General features: G+C 38.7%; 1 protein-coding gene across 1 annotated transcript; it reads left to right on the top strand.

Moving 5' to 3' along the window:
* The first annotated feature begins 45 nt into the window (after positions 1–45).
* Positions 46–6,367, top strand: LOC102713142 (DNA repair protein recA homolog 3, mitochondrial). Its single transcript, XM_006645120.3, has 8 exons — positions 46–189; positions 829–886; positions 1,298–1,515; positions 1,730–1,817; positions 2,617–2,789; positions 3,021–3,167; positions 3,594–3,728; positions 5,509–6,367. Exons 1-8 carry the CDS (start codon positions 121–123, stop codon positions 5,899–5,901), a joined length of 1,281 nt encoding a protein of 426 aa, XP_006645183.1. The 5' UTR covers positions 46–120; the 3' UTR covers positions 5,902–6,367.
* Positions 6,368–17,659: the final 11,292 nt, after the last annotated feature.

Here is a 17,659-nt window from a genome sequence, read left to right as displayed (position 1 = left end):
GGCGGAGGAGAAAAAGGAAGAAAAAAGAAAAAACCCAAACCTTCTCAAAACCCTAAACCCTAGCCTGCCTCCCCTCCCCTCCTCCCTCTTCGCCCGCACGGTCGCGCCGGCGCCGACGACATGGCCACCCTCCTGAGGCGCGCCTCGCTACGGCGCGCCATCGCCGCCGCCGCCGTGTCCTGCCCTGAGGTCGAGCTCGCCCCCACCCTCCCTCCTTTTCTATCTGCCGTATTTGAGCGCGCGCGCTTGTGCGTGTGTGTTTTGGGTGGGTTTTCTTCCTTGTTCCTGGCCAGCTTTGTGTTTTGCGGTTGCTATTTGGGGCCTTGTTTGGTTCGGGGTTTGATCGCATGCGTTTGATCTCGTTTTGATCACTGAGGGGTGGGTATTCCCCTCTCCGCCGCACTATAATCACTTGATTTTAGATAAATGGGCTTTCTATTAATTCATTAATAAATATATTTTTCTCTTCAATGGATTGACCCATGGCGCGAAATGCGCGGTAGATTGTTTGGTTAGCTTGGCTCCACCCTCTAGTGTTTTTTTTTTTGAGGTTACAACGCATTTCTGTGCCATCTTTATTGGCCTGAAGAGTTGTTTACACCTTCAGACATGCAGGTATTCATTCGTGTGCATTTCAAAAACAAGTACCGGATTACTTGTGATACACACGGTATGCGTAATGAAATCAATGAGGGTGAAAGAGATGTGTTTCACAATCTTAACGAAACTTTTCATTGACTAATCTTTTTGGTGTCAATTTAGAATCAGCAATTTTGTTTAATGTATGGTCCAAAAGCCATGATATGGTTTTGCAATTTTTTTGTGCAGAGCTATAAGCAAGGGGTCTGTGGCTCAACTTTTCACTGCCGATATTTCTCATCTAAAGGTAATAAATATTAACTTCTTTTATGATTTCTGTGTTGAAGGGGTTATATTTTGGGGTTTTAAAAGAAAAAGCCAAACGGTATATTTGCAAATGAAAAATAATTTGCGAATAAAACTTTTATATACATGTTCATAGCGATCTAAAAGCCAAGGCTGTAAAATAAACTTCGGTGAAAAAAACTCAAAATCAACTCCAAATTTAAGGTTGAAAATTTAAATTTTGGCTTGCAAGCATAAGCAAAAGCCAAAAGATGGGGGTGAATATTGCATCATGTGCTCATGTGATATCTTCTTAGTTACCTGTATTGATGCATGATCATATTAGTATGAAATTGCATTGTATGATTCTTTTTCTTTTGCTCTATGTTTTGTTGATGCCATCTTATTTATTCTTCTTGATTTCTCTAAATAGCCAAAAAGAAGGTAAAGCCCAGTGGAACTGACTCTGGTGAAGAGAATCTCTCAAAGAAAGATTTAGCTTTACACCAGGCTATCGATCAAATAACATCTGCGTTTGGGAAGGGGGCGATAATGTGGCTTGGTCGTTCTGAAGGCCATAGAGAAGTACCTGTTGTGTCAACTGGGTCTTTCTCTTTGGATTTGGCATTGGGAATTGGTGGACTTCCAAAGGTGAGGATTCCTATGTAGTCAAGAAATATCTTCTATGCATAATCTCACTTGTATCAATGTTTTATCAGTATGCATGGTATTATTTGCAAACCAAAAATCTGCTGAGTGTTTACTACCCTAAAAATCAGTCTTCTCACGTTATATGAAGTGTGTTTTCCTTTTATGGCAATAAGGATTTTGTTATGTATAAATGTCATACTATTGTTCTCTGTAGGGTCGTGTTATAGAGGTGTATGGTCCTGAAGCCTCAGGCAAGACAACTCTTGCACTCCACGTTATTGCAGAAGCACAAAAGAATGGCGGTAATCTCAGAACTTTGATCCTAATCAATGTTTGTATGTTTCTTTGTTTTAACAATATGATGCATTTTACAGGAGAAACGGTAGAGATTATCCTGCATTCTCCTTTAATCTTAAGATTCAGGACAACAAAATCTAATACTATGTATCAAGTTTTTTTAGTTTTTACCATGTGCCCAATGGGGTGATGTTCTGATGGTATAATTGGTCAGCTGCTTTTTACCTTTAAGGGATTTCCTGACTTACAATGGCTTTACAGTGAGTGTTTTTAAGTGGCCTTGCTAATAATAATCTGAATATATTTCTTAAACTCCCTGTGAAGTAGGACAAATTCACTGAATATTTTGTTGACAGTGATGAGTACCTTGGTATCTGTATAATAGCCAATAGCATTACTTTGTCTATATCTGGACTTTGGTGTATCGGATATGAGAAAGAAAAAAGGTGTTAGTGTTTTAGAATGTGGAATATTGTGACACCCTGTAGCCCAATGTTAGCTCAAAATTCGTCAGCCATGGGATGAGTTGGCTTTTTTCCTCATTCGTTCAGAATGTTTTACCTGGAGATGCTATGTTTTTAGCTAATATTTAATTAGCTTCACCAAATAACTCAAGAACGTGTGAAACCTACTCAGGAAAATCTGCCTACAATGCCCAATTTAATGGAGCATCACAAAAATCCATGAACCATTTGGTCCACAAATCATGAGCACCGGAAAAATTCAAGTCCATATAGATTCTAAAAAATAATTGGGATTGTCCCAACATTCTTCACTGAGTTGATATTTTTGCCATTTTTCTAGGTTATTGTGCCTTTGTAGATGCGGAGCATGCCTTGGATCCAGCTCTGGCTGAATCAATTGGCGTCAACACCAATAATTTACTTCTCTCTCAGCCAGACTGTGGTGAGCAGGCACTCAGTCTTGTAGACACACTTATTCGAAGCGGCTCTGTAGATGTTGTTGTTGTTGACAGTGTAAGAACTTGATCATCTATTCCTCTGCTCCCATCTTTTATTTTTCCTTCTCTTTAGCCGTACCTACTTTCTAATTGATAATTAATAGTTCCACTTCTGCTTAAATTTTTAATAACAATGTCCAATTAGCACTTGGAACAAGCTTGTCAACGCTAATTGTTAATAATTAAAGCTCCATTTATTTGAGAAGTTAGCTTAACAGTGCATCTTATTTTGTGAGTTACGACGCAGGTAGCAGCTCTTGTCCCTAAGAGTGAGCTTGATGGGGAGATGGGTGATGCACATGTAGCTCTCCAGGCTAGACTGATGAGCCAAGCTCTTCGCAAGCTGAGCCACTCTCTCTCACTTTCCCAGACGATTTTGTTATTTATTAACCAGGTATGAAGCATGTGCACTGCTCATAGTGTTTGTTGCATTTGTTTTTTTTTTAGTTTCTATATCCTATGTTTCTGTTTGTTGGAGTGAAGAAACAAATTAACTAGTCTTAAGGTGATCGTTATTTTATATTTTAATCAAGGTTAATTCCATGGTGATTAACCAATTAGCTGAAAAGCTCCAAATTGCGTTCCTCTAAAGCTAAATAATGATGTTATTTTCAGAAACATTATTGTGCAATTTAGGAATTGTTTACAGTGATGCAACTGATTCTTCTTTAGTCTTCTTGTTTGTCGAGCATGAGGACATTCTGTCCCATCATTACTATAGAATTATATTTGACATATTTTGTACCTCACTTAATCTATGCAGTCTAGTCGTTTCATTTTTCTCAGTTTTATCTGATTTATATCCTTGTACGTGCTATAGATCAGGTCTAAAGTAACCACATTTGGAGGATTTGGAGGACCAATGGAGGTTACATCTGGTGGAAATGCCCTTAAGTTCTATGCTTCCGTTAGAATGAACATCAAGCGTATTGGTTTGGTAAAGAAAGGTGAAGAGGTAATTAACTAAGTCATATCCTTGACGTTTACCTTATTTATACAATTAGCCAATACTTGGTGCATAGGCATCAGTATGCTCATAGCAAGGTTTCTTTGGAACCTAGTTGCCCATTTATGCATCATATCTATTTGGATCTCATCTCCTAGACACTGTTGGACAGGTAGCATGTGGATATTTTTCATTGGGGCAATGGCAAATCTGACCCTACTTTGAACGTGAACTACGGATTTGACCCTACTTTTTCAGCTTTGCAAATTTGACCCTCTTTTTCAAAAACGAAGCAGCTGAATGACCCTGCTCCGTGAGGACCATTTAACACCATTAAATGAAGGGTGATTTGACCGATTTGCCCCTGCTCTCTTGACCCTATGGTATATTAACTTACAGGAAATAAATGTAAACATTATTTAGAAATATTGGAATAAAGTTTAAACTATATTTGATAGATTTGATGTTAGTTTGATATATATAATTTCAAATTTGATAAATTTGAATTTAAATTAATATAATTCGAAATTTGATATTAATTTGATAGATTTGAGGTTAGTTCGATATATATAAATCTAAATTCAATAAATTTGACATGTAAGTTAATTTGAATTTTCTTTGATAGATTTGAGATTAATTTGATATATATAATTTCAAATTCGATAATTTCAACTTGAGTTAATAAAATTCGAAATTATCCCTTGCAAAAAAAACTGTTCGGCTCAGTGCGGGCATTGCGATTGAGGTGTTAACAAATGTACTATTGTTGAGGACAATACCACTACTGCTACTACTTCATTAGGCCCTTTTGCTAACAAGAACACCTACTAACTACTAGTAACCACTTAAACCTTAATTAGTTACCACTACTAAGTATTACTGCTACTCCCACACTGTTCAATCAACCAATCGATTTACTACTGCTATCCCGCAAGAACACCACCAGAACAACTGAACAAGGAAGAAATCAACATGAGTTAATGATTGATTAATAACAGCAGATTGTTGCGGTGATCGATGGATTGGCCTTTTGAGTTTTCTTGCCTGCGAGTTGTCGCTGTGGTTATCGGAATTAGGGATGAGCTCGCCGCCTCCTCCCCTTGGGATGACGCCGCAGCCGCCGGCGCCGCCGACTCCCCCGGGGACGACGCCACCGATGCTGCCCGACCACAACGCCGCCTACTCTCCCGGGACGCCGATGCTAACGCCGCCTCCTCTCCCTGGGATGACGCCGCCATTGCCGCCCAACCCTAACGCCTTCGCCTCCTCCCCGGGACGACGCTGCCGACGCCGCCCGACCCCAACGCCGCCGCTCTTCACCCCCTCGCCTACACCGCCTCTCTCCCCCAACGCCACCACCAATGTCGCCGCTCCCCTCCCCCCCCCCCCCCAACGACGCCGCCGCCGCCGACGCTCTCCGCCCCCTCCCCCAGCAGCCCGATAGATAGAGATAAAGAAGAGGGATCAAAGATATTAGTGAGGGCAAAATAGTCCATTCATGATTAAAATTTAATTTTTTAATTTCATTTACCCTAAACCCTAACGGCATGCATTAACCAGGGTCAGACGACTGCTTCGTTTTTGAAAAATAGGGTCAAATTTGCAAAACTGAAAAAGGAAGGTCAAATCCGTAGTTAGCCTTCAAAATAGGGTCAGATATGCAATTGTCCCTTTTTTATTTAGCCATGTTGTTTTATAACTTCATTATTTAAAATTACTAACAGATTTAACTTCCACATATTGTAGTGCTCCTTGAAATGTTAATGACAGTTACCACTTCTGCTTGCAGACTATAGGTAGTCAAGTTCTTGTGAAGATTGTGAAAAACAAGCATGCCCCACCGTTCAAGACAGCTCAGTTTGAGCTGGAATTTGGAAAAGGAATATGCCGCAGTTCAGAGCTTATTGAACTTGGATTAAAACACAAGCTTGTAAAAAAGTTGGGTGGTGCATTTTATTCTTTCAATGAAGAGTCGTATCGTGGTAAAGATGCCCTTAAATCTTACCTCAACGAAAATGAAAGTGTTGCGAAAGAACTGGAAGCAAATTTAAGGAAATTAATGGAAACCGAAGCACCTAAAAGGCAGGAGGATGAAGGCGATTTCCTGAGCGATATGCCTGATGAGTCCCTCACATCGGAAACATCCTCAGAAGAGGAACTGGCAACTGCAATGGAAGCTTAATCGGTGATGATAGTATCAACAAGAAGGAATATGTGCTGAGCAGTTATTCCACTGAACCATATATATTTCGGATATCATCTTGAAGATGTCATTTTGGTTGGAAGGGGCATGGAATGTGTCATTCAGTTCTGAAAAGTCCTTCAGCTGTTACTGTACCTGGAGTGAAATGCCTGGAGCAAAGTGGGGTAGAGACCCGGGGAAGTACTGGGTGTTAAAGCATGGACTTATATGGTGGCTATTTAGACATTGGAAGGATTAGTAAAATGTAACCATGTATATATGTTGCGTGGCTGTCTGGCTGAGATGCCTTTTCTAAGGTTCAGGCTTGAGCAACATTCTTACTGAATGCTTCCAATGTTACTATTTGATTTCTCGGGCTCCATTACTACCTTTGTTCAATTGTTCGTATGCTCAGAGAAAAAAAAATACTGCAGTGCAATTATTTTGGGACTTGGTGCTTTTTGATGCATACACATTAGAAATGCCCATCATACAAGGTTAGGCATGAAGCATGCTTTGGAGGTCAGGATTAAGCATTGGCCTTTGAACAGCCCATTGCCTAGTTGGTAGTAAAAGTAATTCATAGGCCTTGTTGTGCACCAGGTTTACCTTTCTCTTGTCTGAAGGAGTGGCATTCTTCCACGTGACAGTTGATGCATTCAACGTGATTTCGTGCCAGTACTGATGACACTTTTGTGTTCGTTAGTTGGTGCAACTGCTAAACTTGATGGCATCCTTTTCTTTTTATCTCTGGGAGCAGAGCAGTAGAGGAAGAGATAAGGTACTTCACTAGTCCATCCAAGTGATCATCTCTACCTCTTTCGGCCATTGGTTGACACATTTATTTCTAACAAAGTCAACATCAATAATGAATGCCATGAGAGTATTGTTTATTACTAACAACAAGATAGAAATGATAACAAAAACAACATTGCCTTCAGTCCAGTCCCATGTGCATTATCTAATAGCATTGGACAAATTAAAGATGCCTCACTAGTCACTTCTACCTGTTCGTCAACTTAAATCTCTCTTGTGAGCTCTCTTTCCTGAATGACTGCTACGAGTAGTAGCAAAATCCAGTACACTCACGAAATCGACAAGAATAAATTGTTTTTCTGAAAAAAATGGTAGTGACAAAATATTCTCTGAAACAAAAAAAAAATGGTAGTAACAAAATGTTGTTTGCAGTAGCAAACCAGCCACAACCAGAGGACTGGAGGAGGCTGGCAGGGGTACGATCAATTTGAGATAGATTATTGACGTGGATTCTACCTCCGTATAGATATACGTGAGATATTTTGATAGATAAAATTCATGGGTAGCTTAGAATAAGTGGTCTAAATGTTTTTCTTGGGGGAAAACATATCTTTAGAGATGTGCAGGAGATATAACGTGGCGATAGTCCGGTCAAGCATCTATTTTTTTTAATTATTTTTTAAAAAAATTTAAAACAAAATTCTTATATAACTTGTTTCTGATCCAAACCTTTTGGCGATGCTGTGAAATAACAATGTCATGAGCAGTTGGCGTGGCCAAATAACGTTGATACTTCATTCTCGGCGACGTGGGTAAATAACACAGCCATACCATGAAGTCATGAACCACACTAGTTGTGGTGACGTGGGCAAAAATGTTCAGATCTTGACATAAGTACTAAGAAGGTTTAGTTTTAAAATTAATAAGTCAAAGAAAAAACAGAGTCCTGAAAAGAACCAGGAATCATTCGCAGTTGAGCAGCATGAGTGAGCTGTCCTTGTTGCCGCCCTCTCCAATCTCAATGCATGAAACCAACACATCGCCGTGCATCATCATCATGTACTCCAGCAGGAGCAAGCAGCAGCATATCTAATCCATGCGTTAATACTCACACGACCCACACAGGCCCCTCTCCTCTCCTCTCCTTTGTTCTGCAGCCAAATCAGCGCCAATGCAAATTCAGACATTCAGAGATGCAGAAAACTTCTCAGACATTCAGAGACGCAGAAAATTTTTCAGACATTCAGAGATGCAGAAAACGCAGCATGGCACAGTGCAATGCAACGCAACGCAATTGCAGTGTGTGTGTGTGTGTGGCTGTTGTCCTTGCCCCCACATGCCCTGCACCTGGAGCCTGGAGACCATCACCTCAACCTCTCACACCTCTCGCCATTAAAATCTCTGTGAGGAGACCGAGACCGATGCAGAGAAGGATGGGAACATCGCCATATGCAGCTCACATGGCTGGGTTTGCCATTGCAATGGCCTCTCCCCCTCCCTCCCTCCTTGCCTGATCTTGACCAAAGGGGAGGAACCACATGATGGTATCTCCCTTCGTTTTATGCCCCCAAGCAGACAGACACACACACAAGCAGAGTCATTAGTGCAGATAGTTATTGGTTAGCAGTACTAAGTAGGAGCTGTGTAGTAGTTTTAATTAATTAGCACAACTACTAGCTCACTTTGTTTGGCCGCTGTGTTTGTGTTCAGAGAGAGAGAGAGGGAGGACTGAAAGTATATCTCTGTGTGTCTTTGTATATAGGTTGATGCCAAACTTGTGTTTTTGCATGCACATTGCCAGCTTCCACAATTTCTGCTGGTGACACATGTCATGGAAACTGAAGTTTGAACTAAATAGAGGTCTGGTTGCATTTGTTTTTCAGGCCATTTGTGTCCACTTGGGCAACTGTGTTACTATTTTGGCTGGGTTGGCCAAAGCAAGGCCAACTAGATTGTATTAAGATGAATTGTATTAGATAAAGCTCAATCAGAAGACTCCATTTTGCAGTAAGTATGAGTACCTATCAACGCCTAATTTCACTATTTGTTTAGTGGACAACATGCATGCTAGTTTACCCATTAATTCAACTGTTTCCTGACAGAGGCTAAAAAGTTGGATCAGAATCAAGCTACTTTCATGAAGAATTACACACTTGGAGTTCCAACAGAAAAAAAAACACACACACACACATCAGGAAATGAAATACCAAACTGAAAATACCCAACGGGTAAGTGGGTAATAACTTGTATACATCACAGTTCTTCTTTTCTGAAGAACTAAAGAACACTTTACAAGACATGAACTGAATTCAGAGAGAGAGTTGCAACATTGCATCTGCTGAAAATTAAATCAGATGTACCTGTCAGCTGGGATACCGGGGATATTATGCAGGTGGCATTGACAATTTTGACAGTACTCCCTTCTTCATTCATCGAACGACAAGGCGCCGAACAATTTACTCCTCCCTGCCGGCCCCAGCCCTGCGAGACAATCATCTGCTCCAACTTAATCACCATCGACAAATTTTCTCTGTCACTAATTAAAGCACGGTTGCTGCAGGTTGATCGAGAATTAACTGCAACATCGTCTCACAGGAAAAATGGCAGACACCTGCAGGATGAAAAAAAAAAGGACCAGAAATGTCGGGAAATTCAGATGAAAGAGGATTGAATCTCTCTCTGTTTGCTGTTATGCAAAGTGAGCAGTACGAACAGATCACTGATTAGACTGTTACTATTCAGAGGATGAGATGAGGACATGCACGCATTGCCCAAAATCAGGGAGGAGCTAATTAATTAATCATGAGCAAGGCCCATCGTGGTCATTTTGCTTCTACTTATATTTATAAGTTAAATTTTATATTTTTATCATACTTTATTCTGTGTCTTTGCTCTTAGATAACTAAAAACATATATGTGCAAATATGATCCTTAAATTATTCTTTACTCATAAATATGTATTTTTGTGAAAAACGAAACAATGACCACCTAAGGAATTCTTCTGGTAAGAATAATTCCCAAGCTGACACTGGAGGCAGCCATGGCTGCATAAGCTAAGCTAGCTAGCTAGTCCATTGTTTGGATCAGTAGCTAGGAGTGTGATGTGTGAGCTAGCTGCCGATATTTTATTTTTTTCATTTCATCCGTCTCGTCGCATCTCCGGTTTCCATGTGTGAGTGACGTGGACATATTAATCAAAGTGGAAATGATAATTAATCGATTTAATCCCACACGGTTGAAGTTGACACGCATAAAGTTAGGTTGACCGGGGAGACGTACTCATCATCCATCATCAGCAATCTCGAACTCATCAGTACTGCTCGCTTTCATCCCGCCAAGAACACGCATGCATGCAGTACTATTAATTAATTAATTAATTAATTAAAACATCGCTGTGGATTAATTATAATTAATTAGTACGACGTGTGTATCCTCACTGTGCCACGTCATCAGGTAATTAAGGATCGAGCTGTACACGTACGAGTACAGCCAATGTTGGATTGGTATATCAGCTACTCTCTCCGTTACATAAAGAGTTTATTTTTTAAGCAATTCTGGAGCATATTAGTAGTATGTATCTGTGAGAAATAACCTATATGTCGATCACTTATTAATTTGATGGTTGTTATTTGATTAGCCGGTATCCATTAATTATGGTTACATTGCCTATTAACAACTCTAAACAAACTTACCGTGCACAACATTCACAACTAAAAAGTATCCAGAAAATTCCCTCCTTTCATAACTCTTGATATTTTAAACAAATTTAAAGTCAAACTATTAAAACTTTAGCATTTGGTAACTTGAACATGATGTATAAATTAGTCACATGAAGTAATTTTATGACATTAAATATTTACTTAATTTTTAAATACATATTTTAATAGAAAGTTAGAGCCAAACACTCACGCACACATATAAATTAGATCCTTCCTTCTTGCCTAAGATTAAAAAAACACCTTATATCTGTTTCCACTCTCACCTAACTACATACATAGTTAAATTCCATATGAATAATGCAACTAGATATGAAGACTATTTTTTGCTGGGTAAGAGTAGAAACATGCATGGATATGTTTCTGTACATTTGATGTAAAGAAAGGAACTACACATGTTAACCGGATATATGCTTACTTTTTAGAGACCATGCATATTGTTGTTTAAAATGTCAAGAATACGGAACTAGGCGAATTAATCAATTTTCCTTGTAATCGTCTCCCAACTGGCCGAATTAATGGCACCTCTCGTTTTTGATATTATGGCTAATTAATTAGTTTGACCAAACCTAAAAGGCGGATGAAATTAAGCTTTGGCTGGCCGGAAACTTAGGCCCCAACTAATCAATGACCACACTAGCCAGCCAGCTCCTACATATATACATGGTACTCTACGTAGCAAGCTTAATTAGGTTTTCGATCAGTTCGTTCAATTCGATTGGGTTAATGATCACATATAACTAATTAATTAATTAGAGATAGTGATCTCATCTATCGATCGATCGATCAATGAGCTGCATGAATGGAATGGGTTAGGTCTAATCTCCATGTCGAGCTGGTGATCGAGGAGCTAATTAATCTGTGAACGCGCGTGAGTGATCAGCTCAGCTGTGTCCATTCGTTCAATCGAAATGCAGAGCTGGATAATTAATCTAGGGCATAATAGCAGAAGCTAATTGAGCCTAAGCAGCTGCATGCAGGCTGGTCCAGGTACGAATGCACGTGGACGTAAGTAGGGGACCCATGCATGCATGCGTGCACACTCACCGTGTCATCAATTAATTAAGGCGCATTTTAGGGTTTAATGACCCTGTAGCTAACCTATAAATCTATAAATCTAAAATTTATTTTTTTTTATGTTTTTATTGCAATTTGTTTTACAGTATTGGGTTTTAGGTCTAGTTTTATGGCTTATAATCAGTGGTCGGCAAAACGAAACCAGTTAACATGTTTAAATTATTCCCTTAAATTATTGGCTTCACAAATCCATTAATCTGGATCATGATTACATAAATAATATATGAGCGAATCATCTTGTTTCTGTTTTTAATAAAATATAAACTTTTAGGCTACTGTAATATATATTACACTTACGAACTCTAAATCTATAATAGATCTATGATATTTGATATAGATTTGTGCTAAACATGATATAACTTTAATTTCTGAGCCAAAAATTAAACAAATTAATCACGTAACCATTTTTGGTCTCGCATGCAATAATATTTCCTCTATTTCAATATATTAAGTATATTTTGTTTCGTTATAACAATGATTTAATTTGACCAAATATTACTCTATTAGAATATAATTTTATAAAATAAAATTAATATTGCCATATTCATATTTGAAATTTTTCTTGTTATGATTATACTTTTATGTCATATAGAAACAAAATATATCCTATATTCTAAAAGCTAGGAGGTGTATTAATTATACGTGCAAGCACATGCACTTGTAACTGATCAATCTAACCTAATCTCCATTTTGGTTGCACTACTAGCAGATAATTGTTATTATCAGAGCAGGATTCATATTTCTTTTTTCTGGCGACCTGTTCCCCTTTCTCCGAGGCGCCCTACTAATTGCTGTCGGTGGCCACGCATGTGGATGCATATGCTACTCCTAACCTAATCTGAAATCCTGGATGCATGATGCATGCATGGTCGGTACTAATTAAGATAGTTCTGATTAGTGATTAATTTTCCACATATAATTCATTTCTGCCTAATTTGCTCCCTGATTGCAAGAATCTTGCAGGGGCATGTGGTGCACTGGTGCCACAGATGCTTAATTAACAAAATAGTTTAATTAAGCTTACTGCGACATATTGAATTGATTAAAGCAACGTCTCTTAGCAGAAACCATGCATGATACTAGCTTTCTGGCCTTTATTAGTTAACTTGATAACATGGCCGAATTTAAATTAAATTAAATGATACGATCGACTAGATTCATGTGATTAAAATATACTAGTTCTGTTAACAAGAATATTTGGGACTGTACGTGGACATTAATCATCATTCATGGGTGCCGCAGTTCTTCCATCTAAATTCGGTGCAAATTCAAAGCAAAAAAAAAAAATAATCATGCAGCCTCGTTGTTTTCCCTACCACTCATAAGACGGTGCCAAAATTTAAATTTTAAAAATTGACTTCAAAGTTGATTTTGGATTAATTTATCATAGTTTTTTTCTCTAACATTTACCTTTACATTGCGAAAAACACATATAATAGTGTTACATATAAATTAATCCCTCGATATATAAGATGAGACTGTGGTTTTTAAATGATCATCAAATACTTTCTCATTCTCCTTTTCTCATATTCTCTTTCTCTTGAATTTAATAAATGACATGGCAATCTTTTAACCTATTTTATCTTTACTTTTTTGCGTTACGCAATATAGCTATAGCTATTTTCGATTATGAATATGGACCGAGGGAAGGGAGTAACAGAGAAAGACAGAGGGAGTAGGTAGCTAATTTATCATTTTTTTTCTCATCTAGATTTAAAACACAGTATTTGTGAAAATTTGTCAAAACCGATGTCGATTGGTCGGCAAGCTCGACGTGTGCATGGGACCACCGAAGAAGTGAGCTGTAGCAGTGGTGGTCACTGGTCAGGCTCCAGAGCACGAGGAGCACTCGCCGCGTGTACAGCCCCTCCTGGTGCTGACATGTCGCATTGATGGCCGCGCCAGCTGGCCTCCCGGGCCAGGGTGGCTCCAGCGTGGGGCGGGACCCGCCGAGGTCAGCGCGGTGGGCCCCACCCGTCAATCGGCGATTCTCGGTGGTCTCCCATTCGTACTACGTACGTACGGCCGCCGGCACCGTCCACGTGTCCAGCGTGGGACGCCACGACGGCCGTCCGATCCGGGGCCCGGGCCGCCCGTGGGGTCCATCTGCAGGCAGCCTAGGGGTGGGTAGGGTGGGCTTCTGTTTCGGCGCCTCCCTGTCCACGGGAGCAAAGGCCAACATTTTGCATCAAATAATGGACGCCATTAACATTTTTTTTATCATGACGAAAGACTTGTTAATATTTACTAGGCTTGTATGAATACTAATAAATCTAAATATATGTATTAGATATATCTAAAATATTTTATAATATAAAACAGATGGAGTACTGGTAGGGCGAAAAAATGATAATTTTAAGTATCTGTCGTTTAACGGATTACCGCTATACATGACTATCACATGTGGTCTATCCGCACATAAGTGTTAAATTGTTAAACAATATTAATGTAGCATTGACATATACTGAAATGCCCATGAAAGAAAAACTCAAAGCTCTTGATTCAAATCGGCTGGAACTTATATTATAACGAGTCGAAGTGGGCTAAGATTTTAAGTGGTAAACTTATCGTTTCTTAGTTTGTAGTTCTTTAATCGTGTTTGAACTATTAGTATTCGGTGACTTCTTTGTTTGTTATTTTTTTATTATGTTAATACACGACAAATTGGTAGATTGAAAACATCATCTTAGCTCGTGACCCGAGCAAATCTAGCATTTTAGCTCGTTAAGTTAAACTATACACTCCGTCTTTCTGTTTCTGTTTATAAGTAAAAAATAAATTATTAACTGTTGATTTTGGATATGTTAAATTTAAATAATTTGTGTTGAAACCAAGTTTTAAATTTAAATTTTATTTTATAAGCATAGGTACAGGTGAGAGCTTAACCTGTTTAGTCATTGGTTCGCTTCACTGGGGACTGGGGTGCAGACGCAGTGCAGTGCAGGTGACCGACAGCCGGCAGCCGACGAGGCGACGACGACAAAGCCGGGCCAGCGAGCGGCGCCGCCCAATTACTCGCGCCGCCGCCGGCCACCGCCGCCGCCGCGTCGTGCCTTCTTCTTCTGCCGCCGCCGGCCGTCAGCACGCGTACGTGGCCCCCCTTCTCGCTCGCTGGACTGAATCGCCTTCATTGCCACGTACCACTGCATGTTCTTCTCATCATCCATTGATCGATCTATCTGCTCCAACCAACCAACAACCAATCTAAGAGCCTGTTTAAGTAGTTTCTCCTAGCTGCAGCTTTTCCCAGAAGCTGAACGGTTCACAGCTTCTGAGAATCTATAGTTACAAATTCTGAAAAATGAACTAAGAATCCAGAATCTGGAAAAGCTGGGTTTAGGAGCTTTTCCAGATTCTCAGAAGCTGGCTACCAAGCAGCTGCTTCTTAGAATCTAAAGCTCCCCAAACAGGCCCTAAGTATCTTTCTCAGATGCAAATGGCCGATGTTTGTACTGTAGTGACAAAAAGATCAGCAACAGTGAACAACTGCTTAGTGTTGATACTTCCTCCGTCACATAAAAATTTCATTTATCAATTCTTGTGTCTAACGTTTGACCATCCGTCTTATTTGAAAAAAATTAGAAAACTTAAAAAATTAGTTACGCATAAATTATTATTTATGTTTTATCATCTAATAACAATAAAAATATTAATCATAAATTTTTTAAATAAGACGAATAGTTAAATATTATATAAAAAACTAAAAAAATAAACTTGTTTTTGACAGAGAAAGTAAGAGATTAAGATGGCTGTTGACGCATTGTTAATTAGTTCTTGGAGAGTACTCAGTACTGTACTTAAAAAGGTGATATTATTATAGTAAAAAAAAGCTAGCAATCATCTCTGCATGATGTGCATCAATGATGTCGGTTTGACTTTTCCTTGAGCGAATTACCCACGACGGACTGGTGATTGACAATTAATTGGAGCTCTTGCCGACAGTAAACTAGTATTACTACTAATTCATCTTTTTTTTTACAGTGATGTTAGCACTGTACTATGCATGGTTTTCTATCATGGAAGTCAATGCTGGTCAACTGGTGTGTTGTCTGAGATCATCAATGGGGTACCTTGAAATTTCTGAATTTCTTTCAGAGTATATGCAGAGATAGTCATGGATTTTTTGCCCTTTTAATTAATTTGCTTCATTTCCTTTCTCATGACAGATGATTGGAATCTTTGGATGTTCTGTCCTTGTAGTACAGGGTTGTGTACCTCCTATCTGCTCATCTACCATGTTCACTTAATCACACAAGTAGTGCTGGGTTCTGAATTGGCCTCCAAATCAAGAAAAGAAGATTCAATTTTTCCTTCAGGAAGTGAGCTGTTCATGCATTTGGCTGGGGCACTCGGTCTCTCTGTTACTCCTGTCTGGGATTTAAACAATTAGTTTCATGCTAGCTGCAACTTTTTCCATGAATTCTGAATCAAAGTTAGTGGCCATATTCCTGAGGCAAGTTTGTTGGTGCAGAAACATCCAGCACTTTCAAAAGCAAAACAAAGGCAACCAAAGAGAAAAAAAAAGAAGAAGAGCAAAGAAAAGGAAAGTTAAGACTAGAACATCTGTAAGCTGCTATCAAAGTAGCAAACATATGTAATTAATCAGTGGGGGTGGGCAACGCATTACATCATGGAATTAATTTAAGTTAAACAATCCTCTAATCCCTCCCCTTTCATTTGTCTAATCCATCAACCAAACTTGCCCATCAAACAGTAACATATTTTCCCTTATTCTCTGCTTAGTGCTATAGCAAAGTTGCTAATAATTCCTTGACACTTACAAGTCTAAGCATATCTCTATCACCTATGGCTCCAAGTGCTTGTCTTAAAGGCTTCATCTTAGTATATATCTTCTCGAAAAAATACTATTTTTTCTGGAGTTAACTAGAAGGTGATGACCTTTTTCTCAATTTCTTCTTGAGACAAAATGAAATCTTCTTGGTGATTTGATTTGTGTGAGGATCCAATAGAAAGCATTGATCTAACTCTGACAAATTTAAAATTCTAAGGGGAAATGCTTGGAATCATTGGGAGACAGTGGAAGGGGGTGGCCTTTCACACACACAATCCCCCCTTAGTTAATTGCTTAATTAGTACATAATGCATTGATTGGCATGTTAAGATTTGGTTTTATATTCCTCCTGTCTCCTGGCTATGTTAGGTTTTGCCATCTGATGGAATCAGCTGGGATCCCCAGCAAATTAACTAAAGCATAACAAAAGGTTCCAACTTGGAGATGCATATTGCATACCACTCTGCTGGCACTAGCTAAGCTAGTAAGCTAGATCTCTATGTGTAATTAACTTGGCCAGAGCTGTTAATTAAATCTGGGATCAGATCGATTAGCCATTTCCTGCACATTAATTAGATTAGTGGGTTCTTCAGAGGAAGCTTGGGTTTATGGAAGAAGTTTGGCACAGGCAAGTTGGCATATTTTGGGTGCTTTTTGGCAGAACCATGTGTTGGTTGTCCAAATTGTTCTGATGCATTCATCAGTACGTCACAGCGTTTGTTTCTTGAGACCATCAGGTGCTAATTGTATTAAATTAAGATTGCGTTTGAGATAACTGAGGATGGAAGATGCACAACTTTCTGATTTTTTGATGTCTATTGTATAAATGATAGAATCACTATTACAAAGTGTAAAATCTAATTTAGAAATTTGGTTTGATGAATTTCTATATAGAAACTTTTTGAAAAAAAACTGTTTAACAGTTTGAAAAATACGTGCGTAAAGCTAAAGTAAAAACTGATAAAAATATGGAAGGAAGAGCACAACCTAACTATGAAATTTTGTGGAGATCACATTCATTTAATCTCTTGTTATATAGCATTAACTGTTTCTAACTGTGAATCTAAATGTGCTGATAAGAGAACTAAGGGTGTTTGTTTAGCTTTTTCACGCAAAAAAAAAACAAACGTCATATTTTGTCATATTTGTAGACAAAAATAAATTTATGAATAAAATTTTATATACATATTTTTAACGATTTAAAAGTCAAGGCTGAAAAAAAAATCTGGTGAGAAAATCTTAAAGTTAACTCTAAATTTAAGGTTGAAAATTAAAATTTTGGTTTATAATTAAGCATAAACAGGAAGCGGCTTTACAAGTAACTAAAAGAGGGACACATTAAAACATTAGAATATGCAGTTCTATGCGACTGGGGTCAGTTCAGTTGGGCTGAAATACGCTGAATAACTAATCATGC

This window comes from Oryza brachyantha, chromosome 1 (assembly GCF_000231095.2).
Source record: "Oryza brachyantha chromosome 1, ObraRS2, whole genome shotgun sequence".
Lineage (NCBI taxonomy): Eukaryota > Viridiplantae > Streptophyta > Magnoliopsida > Poales > Poaceae > Oryza > Oryza brachyantha.
The sequence above is the reverse complement of the archived record's forward strand: the minus strand, read 5'-3'. Positions and strand labels throughout refer to the sequence as shown.